This window comes from Hippoglossus hippoglossus, chromosome 5, assembly GCF_009819705.1.
Source record: "Hippoglossus hippoglossus isolate fHipHip1 chromosome 5, fHipHip1.pri, whole genome shotgun sequence".
In the NCBI taxonomy this organism is placed as follows: domain Eukaryota; kingdom Metazoa; phylum Chordata; class Actinopteri; order Pleuronectiformes; family Pleuronectidae; genus Hippoglossus; species Hippoglossus hippoglossus.
In genome coordinates, this window is record NC_047155.1 from 10,409,339 (window position 1) to 10,428,499 (window position 19,161).

A 19,161-nucleotide genomic window follows, 5' to 3' on the forward strand; every position below is an offset into this window, starting at 1 on the left:
ATCTTTTTGTTTATGGCAGCAGAAGTTTCCTCTTTGGCATGGGACCACAGAGGAATGAAACTCTGAATTCTGGCTGCTCAATGAACCCAACCCTGATGTTTGTGGAATGAATGACAAGTATCTCTTTCACTAATTAAGTGAGGCTTTCTTCAAAGTTCACTGACAACTGGCATCATTAATTCAAAGAGGAATGTATTTGTTTATTTTTTACTTAAGCCTAGGATGTTGTTGTTCTGGGTTTGTACCCTCATGGTTGAATGCACTTATTGTAAGTCGCTTTGGATAAAAGCGTCAGCTAAATGAAATGTAATGTAATGTAATCACCACTGTCCGTTGGTTAATATTTCTTTTTGTTTTTGCTTGTGAGCAAGATTATGCAAAAACAACTGGACAGATTTCCATGACACTTGGTGGAAGGATGCAGTATGGGTCCGGAAAGAACCCATACAATTTTCTGAATTATTTTTTTTATTGTCATTTTCACCAATTTCCAAGGGAATAATTCATAGATATTGACTTGCATGGCAACTTATTAAAAAAACGATTATAGAAAATATCAGAAATCACGGAGCCATAAAATTTACTTTTACCAATTAGTTCCATAATAAGTGTAAAGCCTTGTAGCTTGATAATCGGTCCCAGAGCATGAGATTTAAGGGTGTGAGATTAAAGCTGGCCTCGTTCCTCACTCAAAGACATGGACATAGAGGGCCAGTGTCCAGAATATCCAGCTGGACATTCCTCTCCCTCTGTGGCCTTTCATGTCCACTATCCTGGTTTAGAAACACCTCCACAGACACACAAGGTCATGTTAAAGATGAGGGCAAAACAGAGCAAACCTGAGGAAAAGAAAACCAACTTCTATTGCTTCTCAGTTTCATATTTTCCAGTAGTAAGTAATTTGTTATTATTATTTGTCAATGACATTTTTTAATGTTTACCCTTGAGTTTGGCCAAAGTGAAATTGTATATTAGTCTGTCTGTGTTATTATTTGTAATGGCGGTAGTAGTTGTCAGACTTTTTTCACATCAGTCTGAGGCCACACCAGGAACAAGGATGTGTAAAAGTAATGCAACTCTGGTAAAGGCCACCACCTCCGTCCAACAGTGCTGGTAACTTTTCATGATTTAGTCCACACCTTCCTCCTCAGACTTCTGGTGTTCGATTCCCATCTGTTTTATTTTGGTGAACAAAAGGCAATAGTATTTACTCATTCACATAAAAAGTTTTGGAACTTATAACTGGAAAAAGTTTATGGAATTTGACATTTTACCTACAAAAGTGGGCGAAATCTGAGAGTCAAGACATTTCTCCTATTGCACACAGCCAGTAAAGTGGTAAAACGATATGTTGTGTATTAGATTGTGTGTTCTCAATGACATAAAGAGCAGGAGTATTGTTTTACAGTGTACGTGCATGTCCGTGACACCATAGCAGAGGCTTGGTTAAGGTCAGGCCAAGCAACACACTGGTCTTCCTGTGTTTCATAGAAGCCCTGCTGATAAAACATCAGTTCATTAAACAAATCTGTCACGCAACTAATGCCACTCCAGCAAAACAAGAGGATAGCATAATCATGAATGTTTTAGTTTGATTTCACAAAATGTCCCTTCAGGGCCACATTTATCTGTGTTGGTCCTGTGATAACGCTGTGGGTGAGAAGGCATCACAAATATCAGCAGCATCATGACTGCATCTCCGTGACTTGTTTCCATGCCATGCAGGCAAAAGGGTAATTGGCAGGAGAGGCTGAACCTTTGCTCCCATAACAAACAAGGCCGCAGGTCAGTGTGTTGAATCATTGAATGACTTTATTTAATTGCTTTGATCTCCAGGTAGCCAACTGTGCTTCCGTCATTCCTTCACAGAATTCTTAACAAAGGTTAGAAGAATCTGTTACTGGAAAACAGACATGAAACTATGCCTGCTTGGTAAGGCGACGCCCTTATTTTGCACATTAATTGCCAAGTTCAGTGTTTCCACTGCCAGTATTTACTTCTTTCATCAGCTCTCGATGTGGGAATGAGAAACTGCTCAAACTAACTTCAAAGTACAAATCATAATTCAGTTCTGTACATTTCACATTATTTTTTTGCACAAGAAGCTAACTATGCTAACTAAATCTGAAAAGATTCAGCATGACTGTGATGCAACTCATGTGTTTTAGAGACAAAAATAGATCCTATTTTGGGGTTGTTTGTCATTGATTAGTTTTTGCTTCTCACTTCGACAAAGCAGAATCACTAAAACAGGAAGAGTCAAAAGCACATTAAAATTCACGAGATCCAGATTTTTATTCTCATAAATATCAGTCCCCTAAACATGCCAGATTTTCTTCATCAAGATCCATGAGTTATTCTCTGATAAATCAATGAAAAGGTTGAAAACGACCTAATTCACAATGTTAAAGAAAGTGAAAACAAAATGCCTGGGTCGGGCCCCTTATCTAGATCCACAACTAAATTGAATGAGTTCTTCCCTGACCCATACTGCATCCCTCCACCAAGTTTCATGGAAAAGGGGTTGATCCTGTCTAATTTCCACTTAACACTGAACAGCTGGCCGCAGAAAATACTAAAACAACAAATGAGGCTCATATTCTTCCTAGTTTTCTTGAATTTCAAAAATTGTTTCATGTCAAATCCTGTTCACATTATGCGTTTTGGAGTCATCCTCAGCTTCAATTTACACACATCCTTCAGACAAAAAGCTCTGTTTGAACTTCATGAGCACTGAAAAAGAAAAACAATACTTTATTACCTTACTTAGACAATGCAAACTGTGTTTATGACACTGGAAACAGTTGGAGAAGGTCATGCACTGAACAAGAGTGCTGTGAGTCTGTAGGGAACACGTACCTACAGTATATACCTTATTTTTAAGTTCATTTCCTTTTGTGTTGCACAAGCACTGAAGTAAACCGTGTTGTGACAGACAACACTGCAACAGCAGGTCTGTACCTAATCCGGAGCAGTTTAGTGCGTCTGTGAGTCTTTGAATTTCCTCATTCTTGAGTTGTTTCACTTTTGTCTCTGAAAAATGAAGCTAAAATAGATCACATTGTTGTGCTTGTAGGCAACACTCATAACTTAACACTATGGAACAATGGAGTGAAATTCCCTCTCTGCATTTGTCTGGCTCTAAAGGAGCTGACATGGGTGAAGCTGCCTTTGAGCAATCGAGGAAGACGGATGTTGTGGAATTCTTCTCTTACGTAACTTATCCATTACATGTGAGGCTATTGTTGGTTACAAAGCAGCTGTCAAACCCGGCAGATCTCTAGTTTTCCACAAGAAACCACCACGGGTGTGAGTCAAAGTCTGTTTTGTGAGACTTTATCCCACACACCTCATCACCAACATGCTGTCATCAGTAGACACTCATATGACACACATGGTTTCACACTGATTATTACAAAGTGAGATGAGTTGTTGTTTGAAGAACTACCAGTGAATAACATTACCTCAGTCTCAGTAATAAAGACAACCTTTGTTTTCACACCATTTTGTCTTCTTGTGCCTTACTATGTCTGGCCATACTATCAGAATTTCATTTTGTTTCTTGATGTCATCATTGCATCTGACAAGATTGTATACTGAACTAAAGTTGTTTAAAGTAATTGAGACGTATCATCAGCGTAGGAATGGTAGGAAACATTGAGGGAGCATGTATTGATTGAATTATATTAAGTTTCTGCCCTATATCCTACACACTGGCCCTTTAAAACAAGATGTTGACACAGGGTCCTGCTACAAGACAAGGCCGCGATGGGGGATTGAGGACCCATCGCGTGGCCTTGTCTTGTAGCATAGTTGACACTGGACCTCAGTGTTTCATCAAAATATTTTGATCTGAATTAATTTGGCTTTCCTCCACAACATGATATGGAGCCAAGCTGACATCTGGGTGTATTCACAGAATGTGAATCATTAAATTGTGGTTGACAAGGTTCCAGTTAATTGACCTGCTCTTCCTCGTTCCTCCTGCTCTTCCTCATTCCATTCATCATCTACTGGAAATGAGTTATTTACATTCATTAGTCAAAATTATTTGCTTTGAATTATCTGTGTGAGGCTGTTACAACTTTATTTTTAATTATTATAATATTATTTCTTCGAGGCAATTGTATTGAATAAGCCAAAACCGATTATGATTATTATATGTTTGAGAATGTCTGACACTTGTACGTCTCATCAGGTCAAAACAAGTTCGGTAGGTTTTGTAAATGTCATCTGCTGAAGGCCTCAGTACCCTGAAGGACTTTTTTTAAAACGTAGAAAGTATCTTCTAGATTGTTAGCAGATGCAGCTTGTTCCTGTAAATGTATCCTACAATCAGACATGACTTGGTGTGACGATAACATGAAAACAACCTGTGAGCCCACAGTCTGTCATACTACACAAATGCGGGCAAAGGAGGTTGACCTATTTGTGGTGTGTGAACTGTTGGATATGTGACATAACATCCCTACAATGGAAAAGGCCCACAGGGGATTTAGTTAAAGAAAGGGTTATGTTGCACAAGCAAACAGATTTGATCATTTTCTTGAGTGAGTTACATCTGAAATACCACACATCATGTGTTTGAATGTGTAGTATTAGTATACCACTTAAAAATTGACAAAGTGCACAATGAGAGCAGAATATCAGCAGGACATGATAAAGGCTTGGGTCCCACTAACTGATGTTGAAGTCCTGTCTTGTGGAAGATTTGATTGGGGCTCAGCAGCTAATAGTTTTTGTTTCTGGACTTTCTCGTATTTAACTTTATTAAGTACTGTTAGCGAATGCTGGATTGCTGGAATGTAATCTTTCAGCAGAGGATGAACTTATAGCGGCTGTGTGCTAAATAACCTGCTGTGCAGTAACAGAATCAAAGCAAACAGTGCAAAGAAAGGCCACTGTCAGTTTTACATTATGTTACTAGAACTTTCCCAACCAAGGGCCTTACGTCAGTGAACTCCTGACATCTGGCGGTGAAAGTGTGTCACTACACTTTGAAAATGGTCCGCGCGAGGAACTTCAATCAATTAACCTCTTCATTGGCCGTGCAGCACTTTAATGTCACCACGCGTGATGACCTGTGTTGTGTTTGTCGCCAGGGACGCTAAAGGTGCAGTGTTCCCTTTAAGAAGTCTGTCAGCTGCTCGGCGCGTGATCACGGCGCGTAAACTGAACTGTGTTGTTGGTGGTTAGTAGCTAGCTGTTAGCTGTTAGCAGTTACTTAGCTCACATTAGCGCTGCTCTCGTTCTTTAGCACCACTTTGTGGTGTGATTGTTATTTTTAGGTAATGTAAATCACTGGAAATGACATGAACATGGAACCAAGTTCGTTTAGACAATACTTTTATTTATTTACATTTACTTGGAATATAAAACACAAAAGCATTTTAGAAAACAGTACAAAACTCTGATAAACAAAGTGGCCCTCTCCCACCACAACCAAGTGGCAACCTAGCGTGACGTCACCCATTGGTTTGTGAACTTCCTCTTGATTGTTTGCCAGGAGCCGAGCGGCCTCCAGGTCAGACAGCGGACCTGTGCAGTATCCGTACAACTGGCAGCGTCCGAACGAGTCCTGGTGCCACACCTGGAGGTGAACCTTCGGCCAGCCCTGGATTCCCTTGGTCGCGTAGTGCAGATCGATCGGGTGGCTCCAGAACGCCATGTCTCCGGTCTGGGGGACATCCACCTGGGTCTGACCCTCCTTCAGCCCGGACAGAAGCCGCCATGCTCCTCCCGTGTGAACTCCCCATTTGCAAAACAGGCTGTTCTGTGGGAAACCACTTGCCCCTACGATCTGGCCAATAACATGCAGCTCCGCCATGTCACAAACTTCTCTTCACACAAAAACATGCGGCGACAGAGATCCCCTTTTCCCGAGTCTAACCGCTAACTGAGATTAGCAGCCACAGGCTGAGGGTTTAGGATCTCCGCGGTATTACACTTTTAAGCACTTCCGCATATGCTTCTTCTTTTGGAGCCGGAAGCACCGTCCATCTTTTATTTACGCTCTATGTACACAACACGCAGTCCATAACATTGTTCAGGGAGTCCCTTTCATTTCACTGCATTAACTCTCAAAGCCATATTTGTCGAAGTGTCTCATGATGATGCCGAGCTCTAGTTCCACGGTCCCCATGGCTTTGGTGTGCAGTCTGTATCTATCCGCTCCGCTGTATATGAGATCTGGGCTGCGGAGCTGGGCTCCTCCACCAACGAACATTTGTGCGACCTGCTCCTGCCAGGAGCCGAGTGGCCTCCAGGTCACACAGCGGACCCTGTGGTGTCCGGGGCTGGACGGGAAGTGGCAGTATCCGTACCCGAACAACTGGCAACGTCCAAACCAGTCCTGGTGCCACACCTGGAGGTGAACCTTCGGCCAGCCCTGGATTCCCTTGGTTGCGTAGTGCAGATCTATCGGGTGGCTCCAGAACGCCATGTCTCCAATCTGGGGGACATCCACCTGGGTCTGACCCTCCTTTACCCCGGAAAGAAGCCGCCATGCTCCTCCCGTGTGAACTCCCCATTTGCAAAACAGGCTGTTCTGTGGGAAACCACTTGCCCCGACAATCTGGCCGATAACATGCAGCTCCGCCATGTAACAAACGTCTCTTCACACAAAAACATGCGGTGACGGAGATCCTCTTTTCCCGAGTTTAACAGCTAACTGAGATTAGCAGCCTGCGAGCAACACAGCTCACAGTAAGGGATGCTCAAATCGTGGCAGCAGTAGCTCGTAGAGGCCCTTCCGGTGTCAACAGAAACTGCCACCGATATGTGAAGGCAGCGGCCTTTGTTGCCACACTGTTCAAAGGCAACTGCCTTTGTTTCCACACTGTTTGGCATCTGCCCCTGTTGCCACAAGTGTTTGGGGGCAGTTGTCACTGCTCCAGTCCACACTGTCTGAGAGGAACTAAAGCTGTTTGTGATTTATTCAATGAGATATATACTGGTTTATGAAGGTTTATTAGATAGTTTGTTAGCTCTCAGGGGGGTTGGACTCAAAATGAATCAAGAAAAGCTCCACATCTAACAGATCCATATGCATGATCTTGGTGTCTATGGATAGGTAAAAACTCAAAGACTGTATTCCCAGTATCAGTTACAGTGTGACTGATACTGTGCCTTTATCCTGTTAAAATAAAGTGAAATGTACTGATATTGAACTGTTATTTATACTTTCCTGGCTAACCAGTAATTTCAAGTAAATCTCCACCAAGGTTACCAAGTACAACTTGAAAAATAAAAATAATGTTGCTTTTGATGACAGATAGACATTCATAATGTGTAAATAATCACCTTTTATCTTTTATGTTTGAGTAATTTATGCAAATGCAGGTGCTTTACTTACTTTATGTATGGTGCATTTTCCAAAGATATATGTATTAACCATACAACCTCACAGCAATTCTGGGTTGGGTGGTTTTCAAGTATAGAAAACTATTCAAATTGCACAAAGAGTGTGAGGAATAGGGATTTAATTGGGGCTCAGCTGCTAATAGTTTTTGTGTCTGGCCTTTCTCGTATTTAACACTGTGGCATTATGATACAATCTGTTGTCATAAATATGTGAGCACTTTATTAAGTACTGTTAGCGAATGCTGAATTTCTGGAATGTAATCTTTCAGCAGAGGATTAACATATAGTGGCTGTGGAGGAAATACTCCAAATCTTTAACCAAAGAAAAAGTTTCATCATCATCATCATCGTCATCATCATATCACGCCAGGGCCGTATCTATTATAGGGCAGTGTTATTTGTCTCATTTAGGGCCAAATATGGGACCCAGTGGGCACCCACAGAGGATCAGGGAGTCTCGCCAGAGGGACACTGAGCATTGGTGTTGATTCCCTACTTTTGTAGGTTATCCTGAGTTTTGCCTTCTTTCGGCAAGTAGCAAGCGATCTCACGGTGCCCCTGTTAATCTCTCCCGGAGACCAGTTGCTAGAACACCCACTGCGCCAAATCCAAACGGGTGCTGAAAGGTTTAACCCTCGGCACCTGGACAAGATTTTAAAGTTCAAAAGAAAGTAGCAAAACCCCACTCTAAAAACATCTGGGTGCAAGTTCTTTGATCCAGATAAACATATCTGGTGTGCAATAATAGAATCAAAGCAACAGTGCAAAGAAGGGCCACTGTCAGTTTTACATTATGATACCAGAACTTTCCCAACCAAGAGCCTTACGTCAGTGAACTCCTGACATCTGGCGGTGAAAGTGTGTCACTACACTTTGAAAATGGCCCGCACGAGGAACTTCAATCGATTATCTAAATGGATCGATTGATTAGTTAGTTAACCTCTTCAATGGCCGTGCAGCACTTTAATGTCACCACGCGTGATGACATGTGTTGTGTTTGTCGCCAGGGACGCTAAAGGTGCAGCGTCCCCTTTAAGAAGTCTGTCAGCTGCTCGGCGCGTGATCACGGCGCGTAAACTGAACTGTGTTGTCTGTGGTTAGCAGCTAGCTGTTAGCTGTTAGCTGTTAGCTTACGTTAGCGCTGCTCTCGTTCTTTAGCGTTAACGAAGTGGGACGCAGTTACATTTCTGTTGTGACGATCGGACCCGACAACAAGAGGCTCTCACCGGGTTCGTCTGCAGGAAACATGACGGTGAGTGTGGTCACGGAGCTGAAGCTTGGTTTGTTACCGGTAGTTTCACTACTTCAGCTCTAATGGGACAGATTCATAGTGATGGAATATAAATGTGGGAGCTTCCTGTTCAGCATGAGTTTCCCAAGTGCTAGACTCATTTGTTTACTGTCTTTAATTAATATTTCAGCAAATAAATATATCATATGTATTCTTTTGTAACAATTATTAAAATTACAATTATTTGGTTTTCCAGGGAAATACATAAGATTGTGTTTAACAAACAGTAGGAAACAACTTTAAAGAACCAGCTCACTGCAGCAGAAAGCCTGTTGTCTATGAAGATTATCTTTTTGGAAATTAATCAACACAATAATCAGCTTAGATCAGATTGTTAACAGGTTTTAATCAGTTGTGTCTACATACCGTATGTTTACTTAGGATTGTCAAGGTCCGTTATTAATACACAAGTGTAATGTACAATAAAAACATGCTGATATGTAAAGTTTAATATAATGTGTTACAAAGAAAAGCATTAACTCCTCATATCTGAGAATATAGAAACATAAAATACTTGATAATTTTAATTAAAAAAAGGATTTAAATCAGAATTCAATAATCAAAGTAATTGTTGTCAAACGTTTAATCAGTGCACTTCAATCTGGACACTTTGTGGTGTGATTGTTATTTTTAGGTAATGCAAATCAGTGAAAATGATATGAACATGGAACCAACTTAGTTTAGACAATAGATTTATTTATTTACTTGGAATATAAAAACACAAAAGCATTTTAGAAAACAGTACAAAGCTCTGATAAAAACAACATGATCCTCTCCCTGCACGACACACAGTCCATAACAAAGTAATAACAAAGTCCCTTCCATTTCACTGCATTAACTCTCGACGCCATATTTGTCGAAGTGTCTCATGATAACACCGAGCTCCAGCTCCACGGTCCCCATGGCCTCGGTGTGCAGTCTGTATCTGTCCGCTCCGCTGTAGACCAGCTCCGGGCTGCGGAGCTGGGCTCCTCCGCCCACGAACGTCTGTGCGAGCTGCTCCTGCCAGGAGCCGAGCGGCCTCCAGGTCACACAGCGGACCCTGTGGTGTCCGGGGCTGGACGGGACGTGGCAGTATCCGTACCCGAACAACTGGCAGCGTCCGAACGAGTCCTGGTGCCACACCTGGAGGTGAACCTTCGGCCAGCCCTGGATTCCCTTGGTCGCGTAGTGCAGATCGATCGGGTGGCTCCAGAACGCCATGTCTCCGGTCTGGGGGACATCCACCTGGGTCTGACCCTCCTTCAGCCCGGACAGAAGCCGCCATGCTCCTCCCGTGTGAACCCCCCATTTGCAAAACAGGCTGTTCTGTGGGAAACCACTTGCCCCGACGATCTGGCCAATAACATGCAGCTCCGCCATGTCACAGACGCCCCTTCACACAAAAACATGCGGCGACGGAGATCCTCTTCTCCCAGGAGCTAACTGAGATTAGCAGCCTGCTAGCTACACAGCTCACGTCTCCTTGGCAACTCTATCATCCGGTGTGCCCTCAGTTCAGTCTGTCAGGCAACACTTCCTGTCAGGCTGTTTTCACTTCAGGTACTTTGAGATGAGGTTTAAAAGATTTGAAGCCAAATTTGTGCCACATTTACTGAGTCTTTTTCACATAAACATAGTAAATTTGGCTGATTGCGTTCGTTTGGGGCAGTTTACATTTTTTTTATTGTACCTGACAGGCAGGCTCAAGGGCAAATTACTCCCATCGCTATCTGGTTTCCTTGTTTTGCACAGTTTCTAAAACAACACACGTGGACTAGAGACAAAACAACACATCACAATTTGTTATGTCTTTATAATTGAAACACTAACTTTAGCATCAGTAGCAAATTATTGCCGGTTTCGTTTAAACAGCCTTTGATCGAGCATAAGAACAAATGCACTGCAGAACAGCGCCCCCCCCCCCCCCCCCCCCCCCCCGCGGCTTCCTTTGCAGCGGAAAATGCACAACACATTTGAATGCAAAAGTTTGAATGAATTATAAATGTTCCTCATTTCTAAGAAAAGAATTTGTAATAAATAAAAAAAGTGATTGCTTTAAATATTAACGCATTGGTCCTTTATTTATTTCATAGACTTAAAAATTACTTTAAAGCAAGCAAACAGTGATTGTTTCACATGTAAACGTTTGTTCAACCTACTGAGTCAGTACTTATCAAAAAATTAGAGGAAAACTCATATCCAAACATAATGCCATGAAGAATCCAGGTCCAGGCACTCAAAATGTAAAAGGCCTTTTGAAGCATTAAAATACACCTACGTGTATCGGCTTATGCCTTCGTCAGGGTGAACTCTAAGCTGATACGCGTTGGTGTATTTTAATGCTTCAATACCATTTAAATAAAGGTATTTTACATTTTTCAAACCACTTTGAGTGCCTGGACCTAGATTCTTTATGCCATTATGTTTGGACACAAGTTTTCCCTGTATTCCCTTCTATGAGCACCAGTGGTTTGAGGGACACCAGTAGCGCTCCTGCCCCCTCTCTCTTTAAGTCAGTACTTAGTTGGAACAAAGCTTTCTGTCTTGGTCTTTCTTCAGTATGTCACTACTGCAGTCTCTTTGTCTCTTTTTCCACATAGACCGATCCAACACTCGAGAGGCATTTCAAGGGTCACAGGGACAATGTGACAAGTGTGGACTTCAGCTGCAACATGAAACAGATCGGTAACTGTTACCTCTTTCTTTGTGTTTGTGTCTGCTTCGCTGTTGTCTTCTTGTTTTATTTTGTTCAATGCTATGCTTTATTGGTCACACACCGTGTCCTGCTCCCTCACCTGTGCCTCCTGCTCCACCAGCCACAGGCTCCATGGACTCCTGTGTGATGATCTGGAACATGAAGCCTCAGATGCGAGGGTATCGCTTTGATGGACACAAAGATGGTGTGACTTCTGTTCAGTTTTCTCCCTCTGGCCACCTGGTGGCCTCCGCCTCCAGAGACAAAACCGTACGTCTGTGGGTGCCCAGCAGGTACGTTTGTATTTGGAACTTTCTCTGTTAGAAAACTACCACGGATGACAATTCTTCTAACTCATAAAAGCTACAAAATTTGATGGTCTTGCCTAATACAATTCCCCTGTTGCTTCTACCAGCGCAGAGGAAGGCTCACGTTGCAGAACACTCACTGCTTTTTATTGTTGTCTTAAATTTTAATGTTGTTTTGGTGTTTGTGTGTGTGCACAGGAAAGCTGAGTCAACAGCTTACAGGGCTCACACGGCTACTGTGCGCAGCGTTAACTTCTCTGGCGATGGACAGACTTTGGTCACAGCCTCTGACGACAAGACTATTAAAGTGTGGACGGTCCACAGGCAAAAGTTCCTGTTTTCTCTCAACCAGCACATCAACTGGGTCCGCTGTGCCAAGTACGATACGTACACACATGTGCATACATACTGTTTTAACAATTATCCATCAACTGCTGCTCCAGATATTTGGACTTTACATATACTAAGATTCTATATATTACGATTCTGAATTGTTTTACACCTTAAATGAATAGACCTACGTGTAATTAATAAAGTCAGTTTTTGATTTTCAAAATGTATTTCTTGCAGGTTTTCTCCAGATGATCGTTTGATTGTGTCATCCAGCGATGACAAGACTATTAAGTTGTGGGACAAGAACAGCAGAGAGTGTATTCATTCTTTCTATGAACATGCCGGGTGAGCAGTTAAGACCAGGCTGATGTGTATCTGTGTGGGAGAAAGAGAGGCACGAACAACAGAGACCAGTAAAACTCTGTATTCTGTGTTTATAAATGAATAATGTATAGGAATATATTATGTACTGTAGTAGTAGATGTTTAGGGACACTATCATTTTAGATGATTTCATAGTAGTTGCTGTTTTTAGCTCCTTTAGTTGCAGCCAGGACATTGTATTTTAAATAGACTTGCATTAAATCACATGTTTCAGCAACATCAAGGAAAAGAGATGACTCGTGATCATACATCCTCTTGTTAAAACACTAATGATCAAGGCAGTAAACTCGTACTCACTCATTACATATTTCTGTTTAAATTGTTAAAAATATTCCAAGTCAAAATATCCTCTGCTGGTGTTTTCCATCAACATTTCAGAATAAATGGTTTATGTTAGTTGAATTAACCTACTGGAATGATTAATGTTAGATCTGTAATAGTTTGACTAAATGCCTCACTACATTATATCTTGTGTTTTTTCTTCCTCTCAAGTTATGCAAACCATGTGGACTTCCATCCCAGTGGAACCTGCATTGCTGCTGCCAGTACTGACAACTCTGTTAAGGTTTGGGACATCAGATCCCATAAGATGCTACAACACTACCAAGGTAAAGCAATGCAATTTGCACACAATCAAAGCATATTTGTAGCTTTATTTATTTTTATTTGAAGTTATTATTTATTTTAACTAGTGTCCGTTCTAGACCTGTCTGTTTGGAATGGGCTGTTTGCCTCTGGTGATGCTGGTTGCAGCTTTATTTCTGAAACTGCAGTAATTGAGCCATGGCAAATAAAGACCTACTGCTGGACTCAGTTCAAAGAACCCTGATGCACAAAGCTGCTCACCTGCGTATTCACAGTTTGGTGAAGCTACAGTTTTTCAGTACACAGGACCTGCACTGGAGAATCAGCTGTGCGTGTCCAAATTGCACCAAATTCCACACTGCACTTTCTTTGGCCTTTAACAACACACATGTCAAGTGTGAAGCCGATAAGATAAACCGTTCTCGAGATATCCGAGCCACAGACAGACCAAGAGATTTGTGAACTGTTTAGATGGTTTAAGTGAGAGATTAAATAAGAAACCACATCTACCTTGGAGATTTACTATTTTATTTGCTAAGGCTCTCAAATTATTCAACCCTGTTGCCTTATACTTAATATATTAATGAAACAACACAAGTTACTTTTTCAGATGGCTATTATATGCTGGATCACTGCCACGGTAAAGAAGGCAGCTGTCTCTTTGATGGTGTCTCCTTTTCCCAATCCCACTGGAGAAGTTTATGTGGTCATCCACTCTCACCATCCCATTTGCTTACTAGAAATAACTGAAATAACAGCAAGATAAAATAAAGATTAAAGCTCACGACTAAAAGTGGTTATCGATCAATCAATCGATTAATTTGTCTTGCATATTCAATGAGGCAAATGTTGATGCCTTTTCTAATCTGCTGCTCGGCCTGATTGTTCTAATCAGCTCTTTTAAATGGATTTAAGCAGCAAGATCTAATAATGCGTAATCACATCTGTCTGAGGAGATGGAGCATGAAGTTAAGAGCTTTTCCTCTGCCCTCCCCTGCACCAAGCTGCACTTCACATGCTGTACTTAATTATCTATTTAACCAGCCTCAAGTGTTAAATTGTGGATCATGTGTGGTGTGGTTACTGTTGGATACTCACGGGAATTATAAGTAATTGCGATAATGGCAAATTAATGTGTGTAATGTAAGGTTAAAACCTCCTGATTAGAAAAGCCTTAAAATACTGCCTCTTTAAGGAGTCTTGTACGAATAGTCTGTGTCGTCTTTTCGCCATCTTAGTTTGCTGGTGGGTGATTACTTCATCTGGTTTTGTGTTTATTGAACTACTTTGCAAGGAAAACATTTTTTTGTAGTGAGATATCATACACAGAGGTTATTCAGTGTGTTTTACAGACATAAAAGAAGCATAACATGCACAGAAAAAAAGCACAGTAAATACTGTAAAAAGCACAAATTATGAAACCGCTTATGTCTAATTTAAGTGCAAGATTAAGTGAAGGCACAGAATAAGCCATTTCATAGACTTTTCAGACTATTCTTGCAATTAGAGGAACCAGAATGTTTTATGTTTGTCATAGCATGTTGCGGCCAGCAGAGGGACCGTGTCGCTTGTTGAATGTCTGCTGCTGTCCACATTTATTTTGTCTCCTTCCAGAGGTCGTTCACCACATGTTAGAATAACCTCAAGTCTGGATCACTTTCAACAGTACTTCACCTCTCAGTGCCTGAAGGGCTGGATACAGCTGACCTGGTCCTCAGATTTCCTGTAAATTAGCGTGAAACAGAAGCAAATTACTCCACGAGAATCGATAAAGTATAGCTCTACTTCAGGTTAAATATGACCTACACTATATTTTTATAATATTTTAAAGGATATTTATGATATGATAATAATAACAATGACAATAATAACCTTATTGATACTGCACTTTTCAAAATCCACATTACAGAGTGCATTATAATGGGAGCAAAATAAAACCGACTACTCATCAGATCCTCTTTATTGATTATATGATATCATAGTCAAAGCATTATTATCCCAGTAAAAGTAATCTGTAATGATTAGCGCTTCAATAATTAGTTGATTAAGCCCTTTGATGTATTCTATTTTTTCCTAATAAACGATTTAAATAACCGATTAATTGTCTAAGTCACTTTTTTCTGTGTGTGTTTCCAGTCCACAGTGGTGTGGTGAACAGCTTGTCTTTCCACCCGAGTGGTAATTTCCTCATCACGGCATCCAGTGATTCCACCATGAAGATACTGGACCTTGTAGAGGGCAAGCTACTGTACACACTGCACGGACACCAGGTAGATACATACACAAACAGAGACCCACACAAATGATTATTGTTAAGTTATCCTACAGGTTTGACTGCTGGTTACCCAGTCGTGATCATGATAGGTCATGTCTGAACTCTGTTCTGTCCTGCTGTACCTGAGCGTGTGTATTTCTGTATTTGTGCGTATGGACAGTTCCGTGTGTTATGAGTGTTTTTGACATCTCCTTTGTGCATGTTTGAATCTCTGAAGTTTGTGTGTGACTGTGTGCATATGATGCCTTTTTTGTATGTGGTGTATTTTAGTACTTGCCAGGCGAGCGGGCGGCCCACTCATGATGACTCATCTCAGGGTTGTTGGAAGGAAGCAGCACTGTGTTTGTGCCTCTGTTCTCCTGGATCTTCTCCTCCTCCTCCTTCTCTTCATCCTCCTCTCCGTTTCCGTCCCAGCCTTTTAACACACCTCTCTTTCGGTCCTCATGTTTTCTGGGGATGTTTCATTGTTGCCACCTTGATTTTCCTCTTTATCGTCGTCTATTTGCACCTACAGTACATCCTCGCTCTCTCCTACATCTGATGTAACTGTTTGGCCCCCTTGGACTAATTGTCTGGACGGCTCACTGACTGTATCATTTTGTTTGAACAGCTGATGAACTGGCTCGCTGGCTAGTTTGGAAACCAGTAGCTTGCCAGTACCACATGTGGTCCGTCTGTTTATCCATCCCTCTGTACACGCCGCCTCTCTCGCGCTCTTGTTCAGTCTTTTTAAAAAAAAATTTGTCTGTGTCACCTGTGTTTCTCTCCGTTTGCCAAGACTCATTGTCAGATAACCAAAAAAAAGCTATTTTCCCCTTTCTTTTTCCACACCTCCAAATTTGTCATCTCCTGCATCGTGTCTCCGTTTCTGTTTTTGGCCAAGTGGTGACTCCGCCAATCTGTTGGTGCTGGGAGCTCACAGGGTGTTAATTGTCTCTCCAGTCGCATAGCTAGAGATGGAAGAGACCCCCATCTGTTCGATGTGGGTATGTGGATTTATGTGGATTTATGTGTCGGCTTGAACGTGTTCTACTGTGTTTGTGTGTTGGCCTATGTGCATGAAATTTCCAATGAGACACACAAGGGCTCTGGGGGAGTGTTTTGCTGTTGGATCTGACAAATGTGTTGTTTACTGCGCCTCAGGAGGACCTTACCTGGCTGAACACAATCCTTTTAATCTGGGTTTATTTGTCTCTCTGCCCCTCTGTCTCACAGATATCTTTACAGTATGATCCCGATCTTTTCATGAAACTTAAAAAACATAAGTTCACTCCAGCTCTGAATTAAAATGGAGATGCTAATAGGTTTCCATACATAAATGTGGTAATAGGGTGGGAGGTCAAAAACAGATCAAACTTGAAAAATGCTGCCCATAGATGCACTGTGTTAATGGGTGAACGGCATAAAACTGTACTGCAAAGCACTGTGAGGGGTCATCAAGACTAGAGAAGCTCTATATAAATATAGACCATTTACAGTTCTAGCAAGACAATAGATCTTCCCAATTTAATCTTTGCAGATATTTCTTTTATTAAGAAAGGTACATGCACTCCATTGAAATTTGCCCCATCTTTAGACTTTTCCTCTTCCATCCATCACACACATTACAAAGGAGATGGAGGAGGATAAAGAAGAGAGACATGATTTTAAACCAGGAGTTGGCTATAAAGTGTGTTTGACTGGTGTGCGCACACACAGATGTTGATAATGTTGGTGATATACTGTTGTTAGCCAATACGCATACAAATTTCTGGTATAGAGTTTATAGTATTGTCACGTTCAAGGTACCGATGTGACACTCGTGCTCTTTGTTCTTCTCTTTTCATAACTGTAAATGGAGACTTTAATAATCATTTGTTTCTGCACTTCTCTCAAATTTAAGCATTACATTTAGCATTACAGCATTTTTGCAACATGGACGGCGAAATTGCATTTCATGTGGATTAGTGATAAATCTTATTTCGTATATATAACTTTTGTTAGACGTATATATTATTTCACATATATAAAATAACTTGTTATCGTTTAAGTTAGTCACAGTTTTATGGAGAACAGCAGGTGGGGCCTGTCTTGTTTCTGTAAAACCTGTTTATCAGTACATGACATGTGCCAGTTAGGTTCACTGCCCTGTCAGACTGCGTGTGTCTGTGTGTGTGTCTGTGTGTGTGTGTGTGTGTGTCTGGCCATGGCGAGTGCCAGCCTGGCAGCAGGCATTAGTCAGAGCAGAGACAGAACATGCTGTCTGTCAGACCGTCGCGTTGCCATAGTGACACTGTCTGCTTCTCTCAGGTGCTTCTGGGAAACCATTCCTCACCCAAACCAGCCTGTCTGAGTGCCAGCCACAGGACACGGCTGCTTTTTCCTCCCCAGCAGAGTCCCTGTCCATTTCTTTCCCTTCCTTTTGTTTGCTCTCTTCTTCATCTTCTCTTTGAACACAGCCAGAGAGCTCAGGCTGTAACAGTTGACCCCGCTCTGCACTGTGAACAGGAGAAAAGAATAAACCTCAAGCGTGTGCGATTTCGGAGTTCTTAAAGCCCAATCCTGTCTACGCTGCAGGTTCAAGCGCGCACATTCAACCACACGCGAGCAGCATGCCAAACTCCTGACATCCCCAGGTGATCCTTTTTGGCTCTGACCAAGTGTGACCTTACCCCACCTGAGTCGCTATCTTCTGTTATTGATTGCTCTGCTACAGTCTAGCACAGACACACACAGACACACTTCTGTTTAGAGCAAATTCACTTCTCTCACATACTTTAAAGAAGTGTTTCCTAGATTTCATGAGCCACAGACTCAGAAAACCTACCTTTTTGAAAATGTTGTATTATGTATTTTGTTAAATTATGTATTGTCTATTGTCTTGCATGTTTGACATTGGCCCCTACACTTGAGCAGCAGCTGTTGTAAATTACTTGGCAGAGGAAAAACATTTAATTATTCATATTAATCAAGGTCACTGTGTAGAGCTTGAAAATCAATGAATAGACCGAATTCAACACGTTAACGGCACCACTCCCAAGGCTGTTTTCAGTTTTAGAACTGCAGTTAATCATTAGGTCTATGAAATGTTAAAAACCAGTAATATAACGAATGTTCATCGCCATTTCCTAAAGGTCAAGGTGATGTTTTTTGAGGTCCGTGTTTTTTTCTCACCAACAGTTCAAAACCCCAAAGATATTCAGATCATTTTCACAGACAAAGGCAAGCAGCCAATATCCAACACAGCAGCAGTTTTCTAATGAGTTTCTGATTAATGAGTCTGTCGATTGACTCATCAGTTATTTCAGAAATTGTTTTAAACCTCAGCCTGAGACTTTGTACTGGCGTAGTACAAATGAGGTTCATGTTCTTTTGTTCCTTACGATCTGTTTGACATTGTTCTGAAACTCTAGACATTGCGACAGTGAGATTGCTTTTTGTCTCCAATTTGAACATTTAGTTTCAGGTTAAGAAAGATAATGCGGAACTGGAGCATAATTCTATTTTTCACCTCCGTTCTCCATCTCTTTGTTTCTCTTGCCCTCACTTCAGGGCCCCGTGACCTGTGTGGCCTTCTCCAGGACAGGAGAGTACTTTGCCTCTGGAGGCTCTGACGAACAGGTCAATGACTGATCATTTTTTTCTAACTGATCTTAAAATATCGAACTTCATATTCCCAGAGTTATTTGCCTGCTTGTGTCTTGGTAGCCATAGATCCTGTGCCTTCCTCATAACACTAGTTCACCCAACAGGTAATGGTGTGGAAGAGCAACTTCGACAGCAGCGACTGTGGAGACACCGTCCGGCTACAACATAAAGCTACGTCCAGCATTCAGGCACCACCAGCCAGCTCCACGGCTCAGCCTAACTTTAGCATGCATCCACATGTGCTCCGCAGCCAGGTGAGTTTAAACAGCTGGAGACAAACACGATGAACTGACAGCAGGTCTACTTTGATTTGGATCCAG

The 19,161-nt window shown here is 41.7% G+C and overlaps 3 protein-coding genes and 1 pseudogene across 3 annotated transcripts in view; 1 reads left to right on the forward strand and 3 right to left on the reverse strand.

Moving 5' to 3' along the window:
• Window positions 1–5,454: 5,454 nt before the first annotated feature.
• On the reverse strand, window positions 5,455–5,884 carry LOC117761226 (annotated as a pseudogene).
• A 78-nt stretch (window positions 5,885–5,962) lies between these two features.
• Window positions 5,963–10,595, reverse strand: LOC117761149 (B9 domain-containing protein 2-like). Its single transcript, XM_034584809.1, has 2 exons — window positions 10,027–10,595; window positions 5,963–6,612 (listed from the first exon to the last, which is right to left on the reverse strand). The coding sequence occupies exon 2, from the start codon at window positions 6,599–6,601 to the stop codon at window positions 6,074–6,076; it is 528 nt and encodes a 175-aa protein (XP_034440700.1). The 5' UTR covers window positions 6,602–6,612; window positions 10,027–10,595; the 3' UTR covers window positions 5,963–6,073.
• The window catches only part of poc1a (POC1 centriolar protein A), a 31,969-nt gene continuing 20,797 nt past the window's right edge, over window positions 7,990–19,161 (forward strand). The window contains exons 1-9 of the mRNA XM_034584806.1: window positions 7,990–8,614; window positions 11,236–11,320; window positions 11,452–11,623; window positions 11,837–12,016; window positions 12,209–12,316; window positions 12,847–12,962; window positions 15,076–15,209; window positions 18,746–18,814; window positions 18,946–19,095. Coding sequence (XP_034440697.1) covers window positions 8,609–8,614; window positions 11,236–11,320; window positions 11,452–11,623; window positions 11,837–12,016; window positions 12,209–12,316; window positions 12,847–12,962; window positions 15,076–15,209; window positions 18,746–18,814; window positions 18,946–19,095 — 1,020 coding nt within the window. The 5' untranslated portion in view covers window positions 7,990–8,608. The remainder of the gene's footprint in view (window positions 8,615–11,235; window positions 11,321–11,451; window positions 11,624–11,836; window positions 12,017–12,208; window positions 12,317–12,846; window positions 12,963–15,075; window positions 15,210–18,745; window positions 18,815–18,945; window positions 19,096–19,161) is intronic.
• LOC117761148 (B9 domain-containing protein 2) lies at window positions 9,329–10,052 on the reverse strand. The gene has a single exon (XM_034584808.1). The coding sequence runs from the start codon at window positions 10,013–10,015 to the stop codon at window positions 9,488–9,490; it is 528 nt and encodes a 175-aa protein (XP_034440699.1). The 5' UTR covers window positions 10,016–10,052; the 3' UTR covers window positions 9,329–9,487.

Coding starts and splice junctions, on each gene's coding strand:
- LOC117761149 (XM_034584809.1), bottom strand. CDS start 6,601: ATGGCGGAGCTGCATGTTATCGGCCAGATTGTCGGGGCAAGTGGTTTC.
- LOC117761148 (XM_034584808.1), bottom strand. CDS start 10,015: ATGGCGGAGCTGCATGTTATTGGCCAGATCGTCGGGGCAAGTGGTTTC.